Below are 18,020 nucleotides of genomic sequence, written 5' to 3'. Positions count from 1 at the left end.
GTGAAGATTCTTAGTTTCAGTTAGCATAAAAGCTGCTCCAAGGCCGCTGGGTCTTCAGTTCCATTCTATTCAAAATATTAATTCCTGAGGCACGCAACCTGCGCCCTACTGTCCTTTGTCCCACCGCTTCTCGAGATTATCTTCGTGTTTTAAGAGAGAGAACGCCTTCCCGCCACACCCGTGGGCTGCACCGCACAGCGCATGCGGCTGTTCGCTCTGGAGAGCACCACAAAACGCATGCGACAGTCCGCCGGCGTGGGCGGAGAAACGCGTCGGCGCCCGGCGGTGACGTCAAAAGGCCGCGCTGTACTTCGGCTTGTGCGGCTTCGGCAAGAGGGTTTCCTGGCCTGTTGCAGCCATGGTCCATTGCAGTTGCGTGTTGTTCAGAAAGGTCCGTGCGGGTCCCCTCAACCTGGTCCCCTTAGCGCTGACGGCTGTAGTTCTCCCTTGCTCACCTGTCTCTCCACTACTTTCTTTGTGGCGGCCTCTTGCTTGCTTGGTTTTCCCATAAACTTCTCCGCCCCTCCTGTAGTCGCGCTTTGCCAGTAAGCGGTGATAATGGTGTGTGTACCTGGCGTGGTTAGGACGGTTGTTTGAGGGCAGGGTTTGAAGTTCTTTAGAGACATCGTGTGCACGTGGCATGAGGAACTGTGATACCTGCCTGCTGTGGCCCAAATGTTGTGGTTTTTTCTTCCTTTAAGTAATGTCTACAGCGTGTTTTTATATATTTCTCCTTGAGTGCACTGTTTGTTTTTCTAGTGGATTTTTATGAAGACACGAGAGCGTTTAATTGATGTGCCTTCTTGCAGAACATTTAGGTCGATTTTTGTGTAGTGTCGGTCTTAAGAATCGTTTCCGTAAAAATTTACAACAGCTTTGAATTAAAAAAAAAAAAACCTTACCTATTAGTAATGTTTTGTGAAACGTTACCTGCGTCATGTTTTGACCATTACTTTATTTCTAACGACCAGAGTAAAATGCTCCTTTTAAATAAGGCTCCTAAGCCCCTGAATCTGATTTATCTAGAGCAGGAAAAAAGTGTTATATATTTAATGGAACTGTAGAAACTCTCCTCGAGTATATCAGAATGGTCAATATTTCAACTTTTTTGAAAAAAAAAAAAATCCCAGATGTTTTTGGTAATTGCTATCCTAAATGACTAGAGATTTGGATTATGAATTTAAGAAATTGCTCCGTAAGTTATTTTAACAGCCTAAGAAGTTAATACATAAGTCCTTTACCTACAAGAAATTCTTGAGTCAGTGAAGGAAGCAGGTAAACACTAAATGCAGCGTAAGATTTATAAAGGTGTGAGATAGAGATTTAATCAAATTGCTGGGAGAGCCAGCAAAGTCAGAGAATTGATTAGAGGAATTTAGAAAGACATTAGTAAATATGACATTTAGGTGGATTTATGATAGGAAAAAGAAATGACATTCTAAGTAGAGGAAAAGCGTGAGCAGAATGGCATGTAGAAATGGCAGTATTTCATGTAGTACAGAGCAAAGAGGAAGAGGGAAGGGTTGAGCAAAAGAAAAGGATACAGGAAGGAGCTAGGCATGGTAGGTGAGCCTGCTGTTCTAGCTATTTGGGAGGCTGAGGTGGGAGGATCCCATAAGTCCAGGAGTTCAAGACCAGTCTGGGCAACATAGCAAGACCCCATCTTTAAAATAGTTGGGTTGGTGGTGTGGTACCTGTAGTCCCAGCCATTCCGGAGGCTGAAGTGGGAGAATTGCTTGAGCCCAGGAGTTTGAGGCTGCAGTGAGCTATGACAGTGCCACAGCACTCTAGCCCAAGCAACAGAACCAGATCCTGTTTCAAAAAAAAAAAAAAAAAGATAACCAGAAGGGTATTTTAGTAGCTTTGGATATACAGTTGACCCTTCAAGAACATGGGGGTTAGAGGTGCCCCCCCCAGTTGAAAATCTTCGTATAACTTTCAACTCCCCCCAAAAACAACTACTAATAATCTTTTGGCTGGAAGCCTTACTGATAACATAAGCAGTCAGTTGACACATATAGGTTATATATATAGTATATACTGTATTCTTACAATAAATTAAGCTAGAGAAAAGAAATTGTTACTAAGAAAGTCATAAGGAAGGGCAAATACATTTACTGTTCATTAAGTGGAAGTGAATTGTAAAGGTCTTCATCCTTATAGTCTTCATGTTCAGTAGACTGAGGAGGAAGAGGGGGAGTTGGTCTTGCTATATTGGGTGGCAGAGGCAGAAGACGTGGAGGTGGAGGAGGTGGAACGGGAGGCAAGAGAGGCAGACACACTATGTATAACTTTATGGAAGTACATCGCAATTTCTGTCATGCTTTTGCTTTTCTCTTTCCCCCACAAAAATGTTTCTATAGGGTACCAGTACCTCTTCCACCATTTGCTTTAGTTTCAGTGCCTGTTTCACAGAAGGATCCACGTCATGAAAGAAGTCAAAAGCGGTCCTGAATAATAGGAGCCCTCCTGCCAGATTGTCTAATGTTAGTTTTTCTGATAGTTTATTCTGTGTTTTCTTCCTTGTTATCGGGTACTGGATCTGAAGCACTCATCAAGCTGTCTTCTTTTAATTCCTCTCGTTTGTTATCTGTTAGCTCTTGAGTTTCTTCAAGATCCATGTCGTGAAGTCCTTTACCCACTCTCCTGCCGTTTTTGGCATATCCACAGTCTCTTTCATGATTTCCTTAATTGACTCTGTTGTAAATCCTGTGACGTTACAACACAACACCTAGACGAAGTTTTCCCCAGCACGAACTTACTGTTTTGGGCTTATGGCTTTCATGGCTTTTTCAATAACAATGACATTTTCAATGATGTAATACTTCCAGACTTTCCTGAAGTTTTCTCTGTCGGTGTTCTTTTCCATAGCTGACAATCCTTTCCATAGAATATCATGTTTAACGAGCCTTAAAGGTCCTTGCAACCCCCTGATCTAGAGGCTGATTTAGAGACATTGTGTTTGGGGGCAAGGACACCACTTCGGTGCCTTTGGTGTTGAACTCATGGGGTTCTGGGTAGCAGGGAGGGGAGGCACTGAGAACTTTGTAAGTCAGTCTCGTATTGGGAAGGTACTTCCTGACTTCAGGGAGAAAGCATCCATGGAACCAATCCAGAGAAAAGGTTTTTTGTTCTCTAGGCCTTCTTGTCCAACAAAGACTGGCAGCTGATGTTTATCTTTCCCTTTCGAGATTGAGGGGTTAGCAGCTTCATAGATAAGGACAGTCCTGATTATAAACACAACTGCATTTGCACAATACAATAGGGTTAGCCTATCCCTTCCTGGGTTAAATCCTGGTGCTCACTGCTCTTCCTTACTAATGTCTTTTGTAGCATGTTTTCCAGAATAGGGTACTTTTGTCAGCATTAACAACCTGATTTGGGAGATACTCTTTCTCAGTGATTTTCTCAATGGCGTCTGGGAACTCATCTGCTGCCTGTTGGTTGGCAGAACCTGCTTCTCCTGTTATCTTGATATTTCTAAAGCCAAAGCCAAATCGATTTCTTCTTTTTTTTTTTTTTTTTTAATTATACTTCAAGTTCTAGAGTACATGTACACAACGTGCAGGTTTGTTATATAGGTATACATGTGCCATGTTGGTTTGCTGCTCCCATTAACTTGTCATTTACATTGGGCATTTCTCCTAATGCTATCTCTCCCACAGCCCCCCACCCCATGACAGGCCCTGGTGGGTGATGTTCCCCTCCCTGTGTCCAAGCGTTCTCATTGTTCAGTTCCCACCTATGAGTGAGAACATGTGGTGGTTGGTTTCTGTCCTTGTGTTAGTTTGCTCAGAATGATGGTTTCCAGCTGCATCCATGTCCCTGCAAAGGACATGAACTCATCCTTCTTTATGGCCACATAGTATTCCATGGTGTATATGTGCCACATTTTCTTAATCCAGTCTGTTGTTGATGGATTGGTTCCAAGTCTTTGCTATCATGAATAGTGTCACAATAAACATACATGTGCTTGTGTCTTTATAATGGCATGATTTATAATTCTTTGGGTATATACCCAGTAATGAGATTGCTGGGTCAAATGGTATTTCTAGTTCTAGATCCTTAAGTAATTCCCACACTGTCTTCCACAGTCAAACGTCTTTTGAAAATTATCAAATCATCCTTTGCTGGCAATTATTTAGCTTTAGATCCTTCACATTCCTTTTGCTTTTAAATTGTCATATAGTAACGTTACTTTTTCTTGAATTGTATTAGTCTATGTTTTTAAAATAGCAATCCTGCATCTGCATAAAAGTTGCATATTCAATACAAGATAAAAAGTTAATTTACAAAAAGTGCAAGGTTTTCACACCTCTTGGCACAGCTGCAGCAGTGGGTTATGAAGTTTTTTCTTTTTTACATTGATTTTTATTCTGGATTCATTTATCTTGAAATAGCAGGCCATCGCAGCTACAGATTTTAATCTGTGGTACATATCAAGCAATTCGTCTTGTTATTGTAATGTCATGACTTGACTTCTTGGGAGCACTGCCAGCATCACTAGTGGCACTTTGTATGGGTTCCATGGTGTTGTTCGAGGTTTACAGTGTAACACTGAACATGATGAGAAATGCAAGAGAACTGTGAGAGATCACTTTTTACTGACTTACAAAATTTACTGGCAAGATGAACTGCCCATGGAGAGATGAGTAGTATCACATGGCCTTTTTGGTGGCAATTTGGGACACTTGAGCTCACTGAGATAGCTACAGGAGGTAACTACGAAATTATTACAGTATTCCAGGATGTACTACAGTTAATTTTATGCAGTTATGATTTAATACTGCATTTTTACATTTGCTGACATTTCTCTTGACTGCAAATGCTGCCATGTAAGGTCTGCAAGTGTGTGTGTAAGTTGTGATAAATTTTAATTTTTTTTTTTTTTTGAGACGGAGTCTCGCTCTGTCGCCCAGGCTGGAGCGCAGTGGCCGGATATCAGCTCACTGCAAGCTCCACCTCCCAGGTTTACGCCATTCTCCTGCCTCAGCCTCCCGAGTAACTGGGACTACAGGCGCCCGCCACCTCGCCCGGCTAGTTTTTTGTATTTTTTAGTAGAGATGGGGTTTCACCGTGTTAACCAGGATGGTCTCGATCTCCTAACCTCGTGATCCGCCCGCCTCGGCCTCCCAAAGTTCTGGGATTACAGGCTTGAGCCACCGCGCCCGGCCAATTTTAACTTTTTATAATAGATGTGTGGCCAGGTGCAGTAGCTCATGCCTATAATTCCAACACTTTGGGAGGCCAAGGCAAGAGGATTGTTTGTGGCCAGGAGTTTGAGACCAGCCTGGGCAACACAGCAAGACCCCATCTCTCGTTTTTTTAAAAATTAAAATAGGTATGTGTATATTTTATGGAAGTAAATGACAAAATAGATTAGTATCTGTGTATATTTTTTGCACTCATGACACAACTTTTCTTAACTTTTTTCAGGATTTCCCATCTATGTGGTTTGCAAGTTTTTTCAAGTTGTTGCAAAGCTCAAAATTTTCTAATGTATTTATTGAAAAGAATCTGTGTATAAGTGGACACAAACAGTTCAAACCAGTGTTGTTCAAGGGTAAACTGTAGTACTAAGAATTTTTTGCTTTATTTTGTAAGCATTTTTTTAAATGCATGGTTTTTGAGTAAAGGAGAAACGTGATTAGAGATCAGATCAATTTCAGAAAAATACTTCGGGCAACAAATTGGAGAATGCAATAAGGAAAAAATGATTAGACACTGAAAGGAGCTCATGTGGTGCAGGTACTAGGGCAGTGGTACTGGAGAGAAGAGAGTAGGGCTTTGGGACAAGAAACAGGTGTATTCTGAAAGACTTCCATTTGTGTAGTCTCAATAGATAAACCATAGTTCCATTATTTGAGAGAACATTGGAGGAACAGATTTTACCTGGCGAACAGTTTGGTGTTGTTATGTTAACATTTATTTTTGAGGTGGCTATTATTTATTCAACTGATATGTAAGAACAAGTTACATATTAGGGGATTTCACATATAAATTAGATACACATTCTGCTCACATTGCTTTATCCTGTTAAAAGATTTCATCCTGATGGAAATGTCTGACAGATTGGACATAGAAAATATCTCACCTAGGTGATGGTTATTGGTACAAGCAGAAATTACCCAGGGGAGAAAGAGTAGAATGAAAACAGTGCCAAGTCAGAAACCCTCAGGATGGGTGGGACAATAGTTGATAACTGAAAAAACTAAAAGGGACTTAAGAGAAATAATCAAATGGGAAAGGGGGTCAGATCAGAGATGTGGAGGTGAGCTAAGAAGATGTTACAGAATTGGCATTTAAAAAGCTATTAACGATTTTTTAAAAAGAAGTTTTGGTGGAAGAAAGAACTAGAAAGCGGTTCCAAGTTGATACGCTTGGTATACAAATGTTTTTTCTCTTTTTTTTTAAGTATGGAAATTTCATCGATAACCTAAGACTCTTCACCAAGGGAGGATCCGGTGGAATGGGTTATCCTCGTTTAGGTGGAGAAGGTGGAAAAGGTGGTGACGTCTGGGTTGTAGCCCGGAACAGAATGACTTTAAAACAACTTAAAGACAAGTATCCTCAGAAACGGTTTGTGGCTGGAGTAGGAGCAAACAGCAAGTAAGTAATTACTGAGTGACTTAAAATTTAGAAAATCAAACCCTTCTGGAAATTTTTTTTTAAGTTATAAAATAAAAACTTAATTATTCATTTGAAGTAAATTATTTCCTGTATTTATAACTGAGCAAAAGCCTAAAATGTCTCAACTCATAAAAGACTGATACTAAAGAATATTTCAGAGTTTTAAAACTTTTTGTCCGTTTCTTTTCCCGATGTCTATCTGTATTCTTTTTGCACTTTCCCTGTTGAAACCGAAAATTATCTGAATTCCCACTGTTTTTTTCTAAAATTATCTTTGACAACCTTTAAGAAAACTTTCTCAATCTTAACCATGCTACTCCACCCCACTACCATTAGAAGGCAAGATAGCCACTGTTAACCTTTTCTTGACTTTTCTAAGACTTTCTGTGTGTTTACACAAATGCAATTACGTGCATAAAATTTTAGAATACAAAAATGAGAGTACAATATTTTACAATCTGCTATTTTTACTTTTTTTCCCCATGTCAAAATTATTCAGAATACCTGCGTAATAACTAACAATTTATTTTGTCGTTTGTCTATTTAGGCTATTGTTGATTTTTTTTTTTTTTTCCGATTATACCTATAGTACAGCATCCTGTGTAGATACTATTTTACATGTTTGTTCAATTATTATTTTGATAAATTCCCAGAAGTAGAATTACTAAAACGTTTGTACTAATTTTTTCTTTTATGAGCAGTTTAAGAGTAGCTAGATTTGCCTTCTTTAATGTAAGTACTTTCCTTCGAGGTTAGTTTTTTAGAAACTTTGCTATTTGGTGGATTTTTTGCTTTTTTATAGATTCATTTTTTCTTTTTTTTTTTTTTTGAGACAGAGTCTCATTCTGTTGCCTAGGCTGAGTGTAGTAGGCACTATCACAGCTCACTGCAGCCTCTACCTTTCAGGCTCAAGTGATCCTCCCACCTCTGCGTCCCAAGTAGCTGAGACTACAGGTGTGTGCCACCATGCCCAACTAATTTTTGAATTTTCTTTTTTTTTTTTTTTTTTAATAGAAATGGGGTTGTGCTTGGTGTTCAGGCTGGTTTTGACCTCCTGGACTCGAGATCCTCCTGCCTCAGCCTCCCAAAGTGCTGAGATTATAGGCGTGAGCCACCATGCCTGGCTTTTTCTACCTTATTTGTGTTGTAGCAATAATCTCTTCATTTCATGGTTGCAACATTTTAGTTTCAGATTAAAATGACCTTTGGTGGTTAGCTTAGTGACTTAAATCATTACCCAGTGCCATTTTAGTGGGATATAATGTCTAAAATGCAAAGAAATAATTAGGGATAATTTTAGTTTTTTTAAACCTTGTGTTTGACCATTTAACATCTGCATTAACCAGAGAATTGATTGCTACTGTTCTTTGTAACCATTTTGTGTGTGTGTGTGTGTACATACACAAGCATACATATATATATATGTATACTTTTTTTTGGTAGAGTTAGTGCACTGAAAGGCTCCAAAGGAGAAGACTGTGAAATCCCTGTGCCTGTGGGTATTTCAGTAACTGATGAAAACGGTAAAATTATAGGTGAGTGTACTATAACTTCGAAGATTGTAAAAATGTGCACATTTTCTAAAATTAAACAATGGAATAGCTTCTCTTGAGTTTCAGAAGTTTTTTAACTGACAATTTTAGTTACTACTCTATAAGAGAGCATTTTTAAAACTTACAAAAGTTAAAATGACTACTAGATTTAAGATTGTTTTAAAGATGTTAGAGTTCTTGCTTGGTCTTAAAATATATAACTAGGCTCTTTTCAGTTGCTTACTAAAGTGTTTTTCTGGGGTCAAACTTTCAATAGATTTGTAAAATTGGAATTTCCTGGACTGTTTTTCTGAAAGAACAACATTCCCTTAATGATTCTACTTATTATAGATTTGTAATTGAGAATTTCCTGGCATGTATTTTTGAAAGTAAAATATTACATTAGTGATTCCACTTACTAATCTATAGATTTGTAATTTTGAATTTCCTTGCCTGTATTTCTGAAAGAAATAGATTGCATTAGTGATTTCACTTATTGATCTTTAATGTAAATATTTCTCTCTCTCTTTTTAAGGAGAACTCAATAAGGAGAATGACAGAATTTTGGTAGCTGAAGGAGGTCTTGGTGGTAAATTACTTACAAATTTCTTACCATTGAAAGGCCAGAGACGAATAATTCACCTTGATCTAAAAGTTATAGCTGATGTAGGCCTAGTAGGGTAAGTATCATTCATTTTTTATTATTATTCTTTCAGAGAGATAGTTCTTAAATAGGAAATAAACGTAAATGGTAATTTGGGGCCATAATTATTTCAAATTTATGGAATTTGGTTGTTGTGTATGTACTAGAAAAATATGCTGCTAAATATTGTTTTCAAATTACCAACATAGAGTTTCATAGTTATTGCTTATTTGTAAAATTAAGACCAGAGCAATTGAATAGATCAGTGGGAATGTTAGAGAATGCATAAAGAAAAATCAATCAAATGCAATAGTATAAGAAGGTTAAATAATGTTACTGGATATTAAAGAATAATAAATCCAAACAAACCATGTTATTATTAAAAGTATATAGAAGGAAATAAAAAGGGAAAAATGATTGACATAACTCTTTTTTTTTTTTTTTTTTTTTTTTTTGATACAGAGTCTCACTCTGTCACCCAGGCTAGAGTGCAGTGGCGTGATATCGGCTCACTGCAAGCTTGGCCTCCTGGGTTCACGCCATTCTCCTGCCTCAGCCTTCGGAGTAGCTGGGACTACAGGCACCCGCCACCATGCCCAGCTTTTTTTTTTTTTTTTTGTATTTTTAGTAGAGACGGGGTTTCACCATGTTGGCCAGGACGGTCTCCTGACCTCGTGATTCGCCTGCCTCGGCCTCCCAAAGTGCTGGGATTACAGGCGTGAGCCACCGTACCCGGCCTCTTTTGGGTCTTAATAGAGACATTAAAGTATCATTAGTCAAATGGCTAAAGACCAATACAGACAATCTCAATCCTCAGACTTATGCACTGTTGCTGCCAAATTGAATCCTGCTATGACTGTTTGTATATCCTTCTTGCCTCTGCTTAGGATCTATCTAGTCCCAGTACTGTAGACCTCAGAAGAGTGTCCTCTTCCACCAGCCTCCATTCTTTCATTAAATAATGCTGTTTAGCTGTGGAGTTGCAGTGTGACTACTACACTGGAAGGGGATAGACAGCAGGATACAGAATACATAAAGGGGCCGGGTGTGGTGGCTCACTCCTGTAATCCCAGCACTTTGGGATGCCGAGGTGGGCAGATCACAAGGTCAGGAGATCAAGACCATCCTGGCTAACCCAGTGAAATCCCATCTCTAGCTGGGCCTGGTGGCCGGCGCCTGTAGTCCCAGCTACTCAGGAGGCTGAGGCAGGAGAGTGGCGTGAACCCGGGAGGGAGAACTTGCAGTGAGCCGAGATCGTGCCACTGCACTCCAGCCTGGGCGACAGAGCGAGACTCCGTCTCAGAAAAAACAAAAAAACAAAAAGCAAAGGAAGAGAAAAACTTAAATTTGCATTTGCTCTCTCTCCCCCATCCCCCCTGCCTCCTGCCCTCTCCCTCCGGCCCTATCACAGTATTACACAGTTACTCAGATGGAAAGTTTAAGAGCAAGATAAGGAAAACTGCCTTGTTACTGTCCTACTTCAAATTCCTAGTTCTATTTTTTGCTTCCCCATAGCTTCTTTCTAAGTTCTTTTCATCTTCCTCTTCAGGTATCTTACTGCTTCTTTACCAGACTCTTAAGTCTGAATCCCTCGCCTTTTGCCCTGCCTGACCAGCCACTAGAACTTACCACCATTGGTTTAGGGTTCACAGAGGCCCCGTTCCTGCTAAAATTATAACAAGAAAGATGTGATCCTGGCTTTCCATTCACATTTATTTTTTTTCAATAAAGCACAGTTATGAGAGTTATTAGATATAAGTTCTGTAATCCTCTATATTTTCAGGAACGTTACGGGCTTAATAGGGTTTTGTGGACAAGCCTGGCAGTCCAGCGAATCACAATTGCATTTGGCATGAAAATGGGTTTCAAGTTCTGAAGAGAAAACTTTACAGTCTAAGAAGAGCCTAGCACGGCTTAGTCATCAAAGTGGAGTGGCATGGAGGACTCAGCTTAGACTATTTAGGTTAGGATCTCAAATCCTCTGGAGGCTGGCCAGCTGGTCTTGGGTAAATTATACAGCCTCTCTAAGCCTTTGTTTTCTCTTATTTTTTTCCTTTTCTTTTCTCTCATTCTTCCTTCACTGTAGTTTTTTTTTTTTTTTCTTTTTTCCACCACGTCATTTGTTTTCTCATCTTTAATAGTGTATCGAGATAGGTCTTTCCTTAAAACGTTGGTGGGTAAGATAATACATTTACAGCAGAAGACATGGTTTGCATTTTTGTACGTTCAATGAATTGTAGCTGCTGTCTTCATCATAATTATATTGCCAACTTACTGGAATACTGCATATAGTGATATACAAAGCTTTTCAGAAGTAGGTTTGAAATTTGTCAGTAATTAAAGCATCAGGATTCTTAAGCATATGAAAAGAGAATGGGGGGAAAGATTTTTAAATGGAATGTTTAACATGTTTTCTAGTGTTTTTAAATTAGGCAACTATTCTTGAAGAGTTACTACTATGAATACTGGCATAAGTAGATATCCTTTTAGCTGGTTTTGGAAATGGACTGAATGAATCATAGAAGAAAGTTATTGTACAACTAACAGATTTGTGCTGCTGTTGTCAAATCTGATCTTTGCATAGGCTGGATTTTAGCTTCTAAAATTTTCACTGGGTATTTTTCAAGAAAAATTTCAAATATCTGTTCTTCAATCATTAGCATCATCTTTCTATTCATACTTTGATCTTCTTGGAAATGGTTGCTTGCATTATGTGTTCAATCATTATGAAAATATGAGGATGTTGGAAACCAGCAAGTCTAGCTAGTAATAATTATGGATAAAAATGGCTGCAATTTGCTTTTCAAAAGCTCTAAGAACCTGGATAAAACAGGGTATTAAAAAAACATATGTTCCAAGAGAAACAAGTCATTAAGAAACCTCACATAATTTTATTTTAAATTCATTACAGAAAGATTTTTTTTAAATGAGGGAAATTGTTGAAATACCTCCAGCTTATAAGTTTTTATAGAATTCTAAATTAATATTTGCAGAATATTCCACCATTATTCCAAGTGAAAGTTTGGCAGAGTTTTTGAAATACCTTCTTCAAATTTGAATTAAGAACTCTGTGAAGGCGGGAATCATTTTGTCTCATTGCTTAGTATGTTGCCTGATACAAAGTCAGTGCTCAATAAATATTTGTTGGATAAATTTAATGAAAATATATGAATGAGATTTAGGAATGAATGTTTTAATTAACCCCCATTCCTAGTACTGTCTTTCATACATGGTGGGCCTTTCTTGAGGGAAATTTAACAGTATAATCAAAAGCTTTTAAAATGAGCTTATATTTTATCCAGTATTTCTTCATGTAGACATTTATTCCAAGAAAGAAGTCAAAGATGTGTGCAAAGAGAAGTCCTAGCCAGAAAAATCAGACAAGAGAAAAAAAGGGCATTCAAATAGGAAAGAAGGAAGTCAAACTATCTGTTTGCCAGCCATATGATCTTATACCTTGAAAACCCTAGAGACTCCTTCAAAAGACTCCTAGATTTGATAAATGAATTCAGTAAACTCTCAGGTTACCAAATCAGTATACACAAATCAATAGCACTGCTATACACCACCAACAACCAAGCTGAGAATTAAATCAAGAACTCAATCCCTTTTACAATAGCTACAAAAAATAAAATACCTAAGAATATACCTAACCAAGGTCGTGAAAGATCTCTACAAGGAGAACTGCAGACACTGCTGAAAGAAATCGTAGATGACGCAGACAAATGGAAATACATCCCATTTTCATGGATTGGAAGAATCAGTACTGTGAAAATGACCATACTGCCCAGAGAATCTATAGATTCAATGCAATTTCTGTTAAAATGCCAGTATTATTTTTCACAGTATTAGAAAAAAACCTGAAATTCATATGGAATCAAAAAAGCCCGAATAGCCAAAGCAATCCTAAGCAAAATGAACAAATCTAGAGGAATCATATTACCAGACTTCAAATTATATTACAACATTATAGTAACCAAAACAGCGTGGTATTAGTATAGAATTAGGTACATAGACCAATGGAAGAGAATAGAGAACCCAGAAATAAAGCCAAATACTTAAGACCAACTGATCGTTAACAAAGCACACAAAAACATAAACTGGGGAAAGGATACCCTATTCAAAAAATGATGCTGGGAAAATTGGACATCCAAATGTAGAATAATGAAACTGGATTCATATCTCTCATTATATACAAAAATTAACTCAAGATAGATTAGGTTTTAGTCTAAGACCTGAAACTATAAAAATTCTAGAAACGTAGGAAAAACCCTTCTGGACATTGGCCTAGACAAAGAATTTGTGACTAAGTTCTCAAACCAAATGCAACATAAATAAATAAATGGGACCTAATTAAAGTAAAAATCCTCTGCACAGCAAAAGAATCAACAGAATAAGCAGCCTACAGAATGGGAGAAAGTATTTGCAAACTATGCATCTAACAGAGGACTAATATACAGAGTCTACAAGGAACTTAAATCAGCAAGGAAAAAACAATTCCATTAAAAAGTGGACGAATTACATGGGCATTTCTCAAAAGAAGATAGGCATACAAATGGCCAAGAAGCATATAAGAAAATGTTCAGCATCACTAATACTCAGGGAAATGCATACTAAAACTACAGTGATTACCAACTTAGCCAGAATGGTCATTATGGAAAAGTCAAAAAACAATAGGTATTGACATAGATGTGGTGAAAAGAGTACTCTTATACCTTTTTTTTTTTTTAATTTTTTTTTTATTACACTTTAAGTTCTAGGGTATGCACAACATGCAGGTTTGTTGCATAGGTATACATGTGCCATGTTGGTTTGCTGCACCAATCAACTTGTCATTTACATTATGTATTTCTCCTAATGCTATCCCTCCCCCAGACCCCCACACCCTCACAGGCCCCGTTGTGTGGTGTTCTCCACCCTCTGTCTATATGTTCATTGTTCAGCTCCCACTTATGAGTGAGAACATGCAATGTTTGATTTTCTATCCTTGTGGTAGTTTACTGAGAATGATGGTTTCCAGCTGCATCCATGTCCCTGCAAAGGACATGAACTCATCCTTTTTTATGGCTGCATAGCATTCCATGGTATATATGTGCCACATTTTCTTAATTCAGTCTATCATTGATGGACATTTGGGTTGGTTCCAAGTCTTTGCTATCGTGAATAGTGCCACAATAAATATATGCGGGCATATGTCTTTATAATGGCATGATTTATAATCCTTTGGGTGTATACCCAGTAATGGGATTGCTGGGTCAAATGATGTTTCTAGTTCTAGATCCTTGAGGAATTGCCCCACTCTCTTCCACAATGGTTGAACTAATTTATACTCCCACCAACAGTGTAAAAGCGGTCCCATTCTCCACATCCTCTCCAGCATCTGTTGTTTCCTGACTTTTTAATGATTGCCATTCTAACTGGCATGAAATGGTATCTCATTGTGGTTTTGATTTGCATTTTTCTGATGACCAGTGATGATGAGCATTTTTTCGTATGTCTGTTGGCTGCATGAATGTCTTCTTTTGAGAAGTATCTGTTCATATCCTTTGCCCACTTTTTGATGGGGTTGTTTTTTTCTTGTAAATTTGTTTAAGTTCTTTGTAGATTCTGGATATTAGCCCTTTGTCAGATGGGTAGATTGCAAAAATTTTCTCCCATTCTGTAGGTTGCCTCTTCACTCTGATGATAGTTTCTTACGCTGTGCAGAAGCTCTTTAGTTTAATTAGATTTCATTTGTTAATTTTGGCTTTTGTTGCCCTTGCTTTTGGTGTTTTAGTCATGAAGTCATGCCCATGCCTGTGTCCTGAATGGTATTGCCTAGGTTTTCTTCTAGGGTTTTTATGATTTTAGGTCTTACATTTAAGTCTTTAATCCATCTTGAGTTAGTTTTTGTATGACGTGTAAGGAAGGGATCCAGTTTCAGCTTTTTACATATTGCTAGCCAGTTTTCCCAGCACCATTTATTAAATAGGGAACCCTTTCCCCATTGCTTGTTTTTGTCAGGTTTGTCAAAGATCAGGTGGTTGTAGATGTGTGGGAGTATTTCTGAGGCCTCTGTTCTGTTCCATTGGTCTATATATCTGTTTTGGTATCAGTACCATGCTGTTTTTATTACTGTAGCCTTGTAGTATAGTTTGAAGTCAGGTAGCATCATGCCTCTAGCTTTGTTCTTTTTGCTTAGGATTGTCTTGGCAATGCAGGTTCTTTTTTGGTTCCATATGAACTTTAAAGTAGTTTTTTCCAATTCCGTGAAGAAAGCCAGTGGTAGCTTGATGGGGATGGCATTGAATCTATAAATTACCTTAGGCAGTATGGCCATTTTCACCATATTGATTATTCCTATTCATGAGCATGGAATGTTCTTCCATTTGTTTGTGTCCTCTTTTATTTCATTGAGCAGTGGTTTGTAGTTCTCCTTGAAGAGGTCCTTCACATTCCTTGTAAGTTGGATTCCTAGGTATTTTATTATCTTTGTAGTAATTGCAAATGGGCGTTCACTCATGATTTGGCTCTCTGTGTGTCTGTTATTGGTGTATAGGAATGTTTGTGATTTTTGCACATTGATTTTGTATCCTGAGACTTTGCTGAAGTTGCTTATCAGCTTAAGGTGATTTTGGGCTGAGATGATGGGGTTTTCTAAATATACAGTCATGTCTTCGGCAAACAGGACAATTTGACTTCCTCTTTTCCTAATTGAATACCCTTTATTTCTTTCTCTTGCCTGACTGCACTGGCCAGAACTTCCAACACTATGTTGAATAGGAGTGGTGAGAGAGGGCATCCTTGTCTTATGCTGGTTTTCAAAGGGAATGCTTCCAGTTTTTGCCTGTTCAGTATGAGATTGGCTGTGGGTTAGTCATAAATAACTCTTATTATTTTGAGATACATTCTGTTGATACCTAGTTTCTTGAGAGTTTTTAGCATGAAGGGGTGTTGAATTTTGTCAAAGGCCTTTTCTGCATCTATTCAGATAATCATGTGGTTTTTGTCTTTGCTTCTGTTTATGTGATGGATTAGGTTTATTGATTTGTGTGTGTTGAACCAGCCTTGCATCCCAGGGATGAAGCCAGCCTAATTGTAGTGGATACGCTTTTTGAAGTGCTGCTGGATTCGGTTTTGCCAGTATTTTATTGAGCATTTTCGCATCGATGTTCGTCAGGATTATTGGCCTAAAATTCTTTCTCTTTTTTTTTTTTCTTTTTGTATCTCTTCTAGGCTTTGGTATCAGGATGATGCTAGCCTCATAGAATGAGTTCGGGAGGATTCCCTCTTTTTCTATTGATTGGAATCATTTCAGAAGGAATGGTACCAGCTCCTCTTTGTACCTCTGATAGATTCGACTGTGAATCCGCCTGGTCATGGATTTTTTTTGGTTGGTAGGCTATTAGTTATTGCCTCAATTTCAGAGCCTGTTACTGGTCTATTCAGAGATTCAACTTCTTCCTGGTTTAATCTTGGGAGGGTGTATGTGTCCAGGAATTTATCCATTTCTTGTAGATTTTCTAGTTTATTTGCGTAGAATTATTTATAGTATTCTCTGATGGTAGTTTGTATTTTTGTGGAATCAGTAGTGATATCCCCTTTATCATTTTTTATTGCATCTATTTGATTCTTTTCTCATTTCTTCTTGTGTGTGTTGAACCAGCCTTGCATCCCAGGGATGAAGCCAGCCTAATTGTAGTGGATACACTTTTTGAAGTGCTGCTGGATTCGGTTTTGCCAGTATTTTATTGAGGATTTTCGCATCGATGTTCGTCAGGATTATTGGCCTAAAATTCTTTCTCTTTTTTTTTTTCTTTTTGTATCTCTTCTAGGCTTTGGTATCAGGATGATGCTAGCCTCATAGAATGAGTTAGGGAGGATTCCCTCTTTTTCTATTGATTGGAATCATTTCAAAAGGAATGGTACCAGCTCCTCTTTGTACCTCTGATAGATTCGACTGTGAATCCACCTGGTCCTGGATTTTTTTTTGGTTGGTAGGCTATTAGTTATTGCCTCAATTTCAGAGCCTGTTACTGGTCTATTCAGAGATTCAACTTCTTCCTGGTTTAATCTTGGGAGGGTGTATGTGTCCAGGAATTTATCCATTTCTTGTAGATTTTCTAGTTTATTTGCGTAGAATTATTTATAGTATTCTCTGATGGTAGTTTGTATTTTTGTGGAATCAGTAGTGATACCCCCTTTATCATTTTTTATTGCATCTATTTGATTCTTTTCTCATTTCTTCATTAGTCTTGCTAGTGGTCTGTGTTGCTGATTTAAAAAAAAAAAAAAAACGGCCGGGCGCGGTGGCTCAAGCCTGTAATCCCAGCACTTTGGGAGGCCGAGGCGGGCGGATCACGAGGTCAGGAGATCGAAACCATCCTGGCTAACCCGGTGAAACCCCGTCTCTACTAAAAAATACAAAAAAAACTAGCTGGGCGTGGTGGCAGGCGCCTGTAGTCCCAGCTGCTCGGGAGGCTGAGGCAGGAGAATGGCGTGAACCCGGGAGGCAGAGCTTGCAGTGAGCTGAGATCTGGCCACTGCACTCCAGCCTGGGTGACAGAGCGAGACTTCGCCTCAAAAAAAACCAAAAAAACCAAAAAACAAAAAAAAAAACAGCTCCTTGATTCAATTTTTTTTAAAGAGTATTTTGTGTCTCTGTCTCTATCAACTCTGCTCTGATCTTAGTTATTTCTTGCGTTCTGCTAGCTTTTGAATTTGTTTGTTCTTGCTTCTCTAGTCTTTTAATTGTGATGTTAGGGTGTCAATTTTAGATCCTTCCTGCTTTCTCTTGTGGGCATTTAGTGCTATAATTTCCCTCTACACACTGCTTTAAATGTGTCCCAGAGATTCTGATACATTATATCTGTGTTCTCATTGGTTTCAAAGAACATCTGTGTTTCTGCCTTCATTTCATTATTTACGCAGGAGTCATTCAGGAGCAGGTTGTTCAGTTTCCATGTAGTTGTATGGTTTTGAGTGAGTTTCTTAATCCTGAGTTCTAATTTGATTGCACTGGTCTGAGAGACAGTTTCTTGTGTTTTCTGTTGCTTTGCATTTGCTGAGGAGTGTTTTACTTCTCATTATGTGGTCAATTTTAGAATAAGTGCAGTGTGCTGAGAAGAATGTATATTCTTTTTTTTTCTTTTTTTTTTTTTTTTGAGACAGAGTCTCGCTCTGTCACCCAGGCTGGAGTGCAGTGGCGTGATCGCGGCTCACTGCAAGCTCCGCAT

At 38.4% G+C, this 18,020-nt stretch overlaps 1 protein-coding gene across 2 annotated transcripts in view; it reads left to right on the top strand.

Annotated features, from left to right (window-relative positions):
* The first annotated feature begins 272 nt into the window (after positions 1 to 272).
* GTPBP10 (GTP binding protein 10) overlaps positions 273 to 18,020 on the top strand; it is a 42,454-nt gene continuing 24,706 nt past the window's right edge. The window contains exons 1-5 of one of the 2 annotated variants that reach the window (XM_007982235.3): positions 322 to 391; positions 4,401 to 4,432; positions 6,416 to 6,609; positions 8,074 to 8,165; positions 8,698 to 8,842. In XM_007982235.3, coding sequence (XP_007980426.1) covers positions 6,470 to 6,609; positions 8,074 to 8,165; positions 8,698 to 8,842 — 377 coding nt within the window. In that variant the 5' untranslated portion in view covers positions 322 to 391; positions 4,401 to 4,432; positions 6,416 to 6,469. Of the gene's footprint in view, positions 392 to 4,400; positions 4,433 to 6,415; positions 6,610 to 8,073; positions 8,166 to 8,697; positions 8,843 to 18,020 lie in introns of both variants that reach the window. The other variant, XM_007982234.3, reaches the window with a different exon arrangement.

The sequence above is a fragment of the Chlorocebus sabaeus genome, chromosome 21 (assembly GCF_047675955.1).
Source record: "Chlorocebus sabaeus isolate Y175 chromosome 21, mChlSab1.0.hap1, whole genome shotgun sequence".
Classification (NCBI taxonomy): Eukaryota; Metazoa; Chordata; class Mammalia; order Primates; family Cercopithecidae; genus Chlorocebus; species Chlorocebus sabaeus.
Note: the sequence above shows the minus strand (reverse complement) of the source record. Positions and strands in the feature narration are given on the sequence as shown.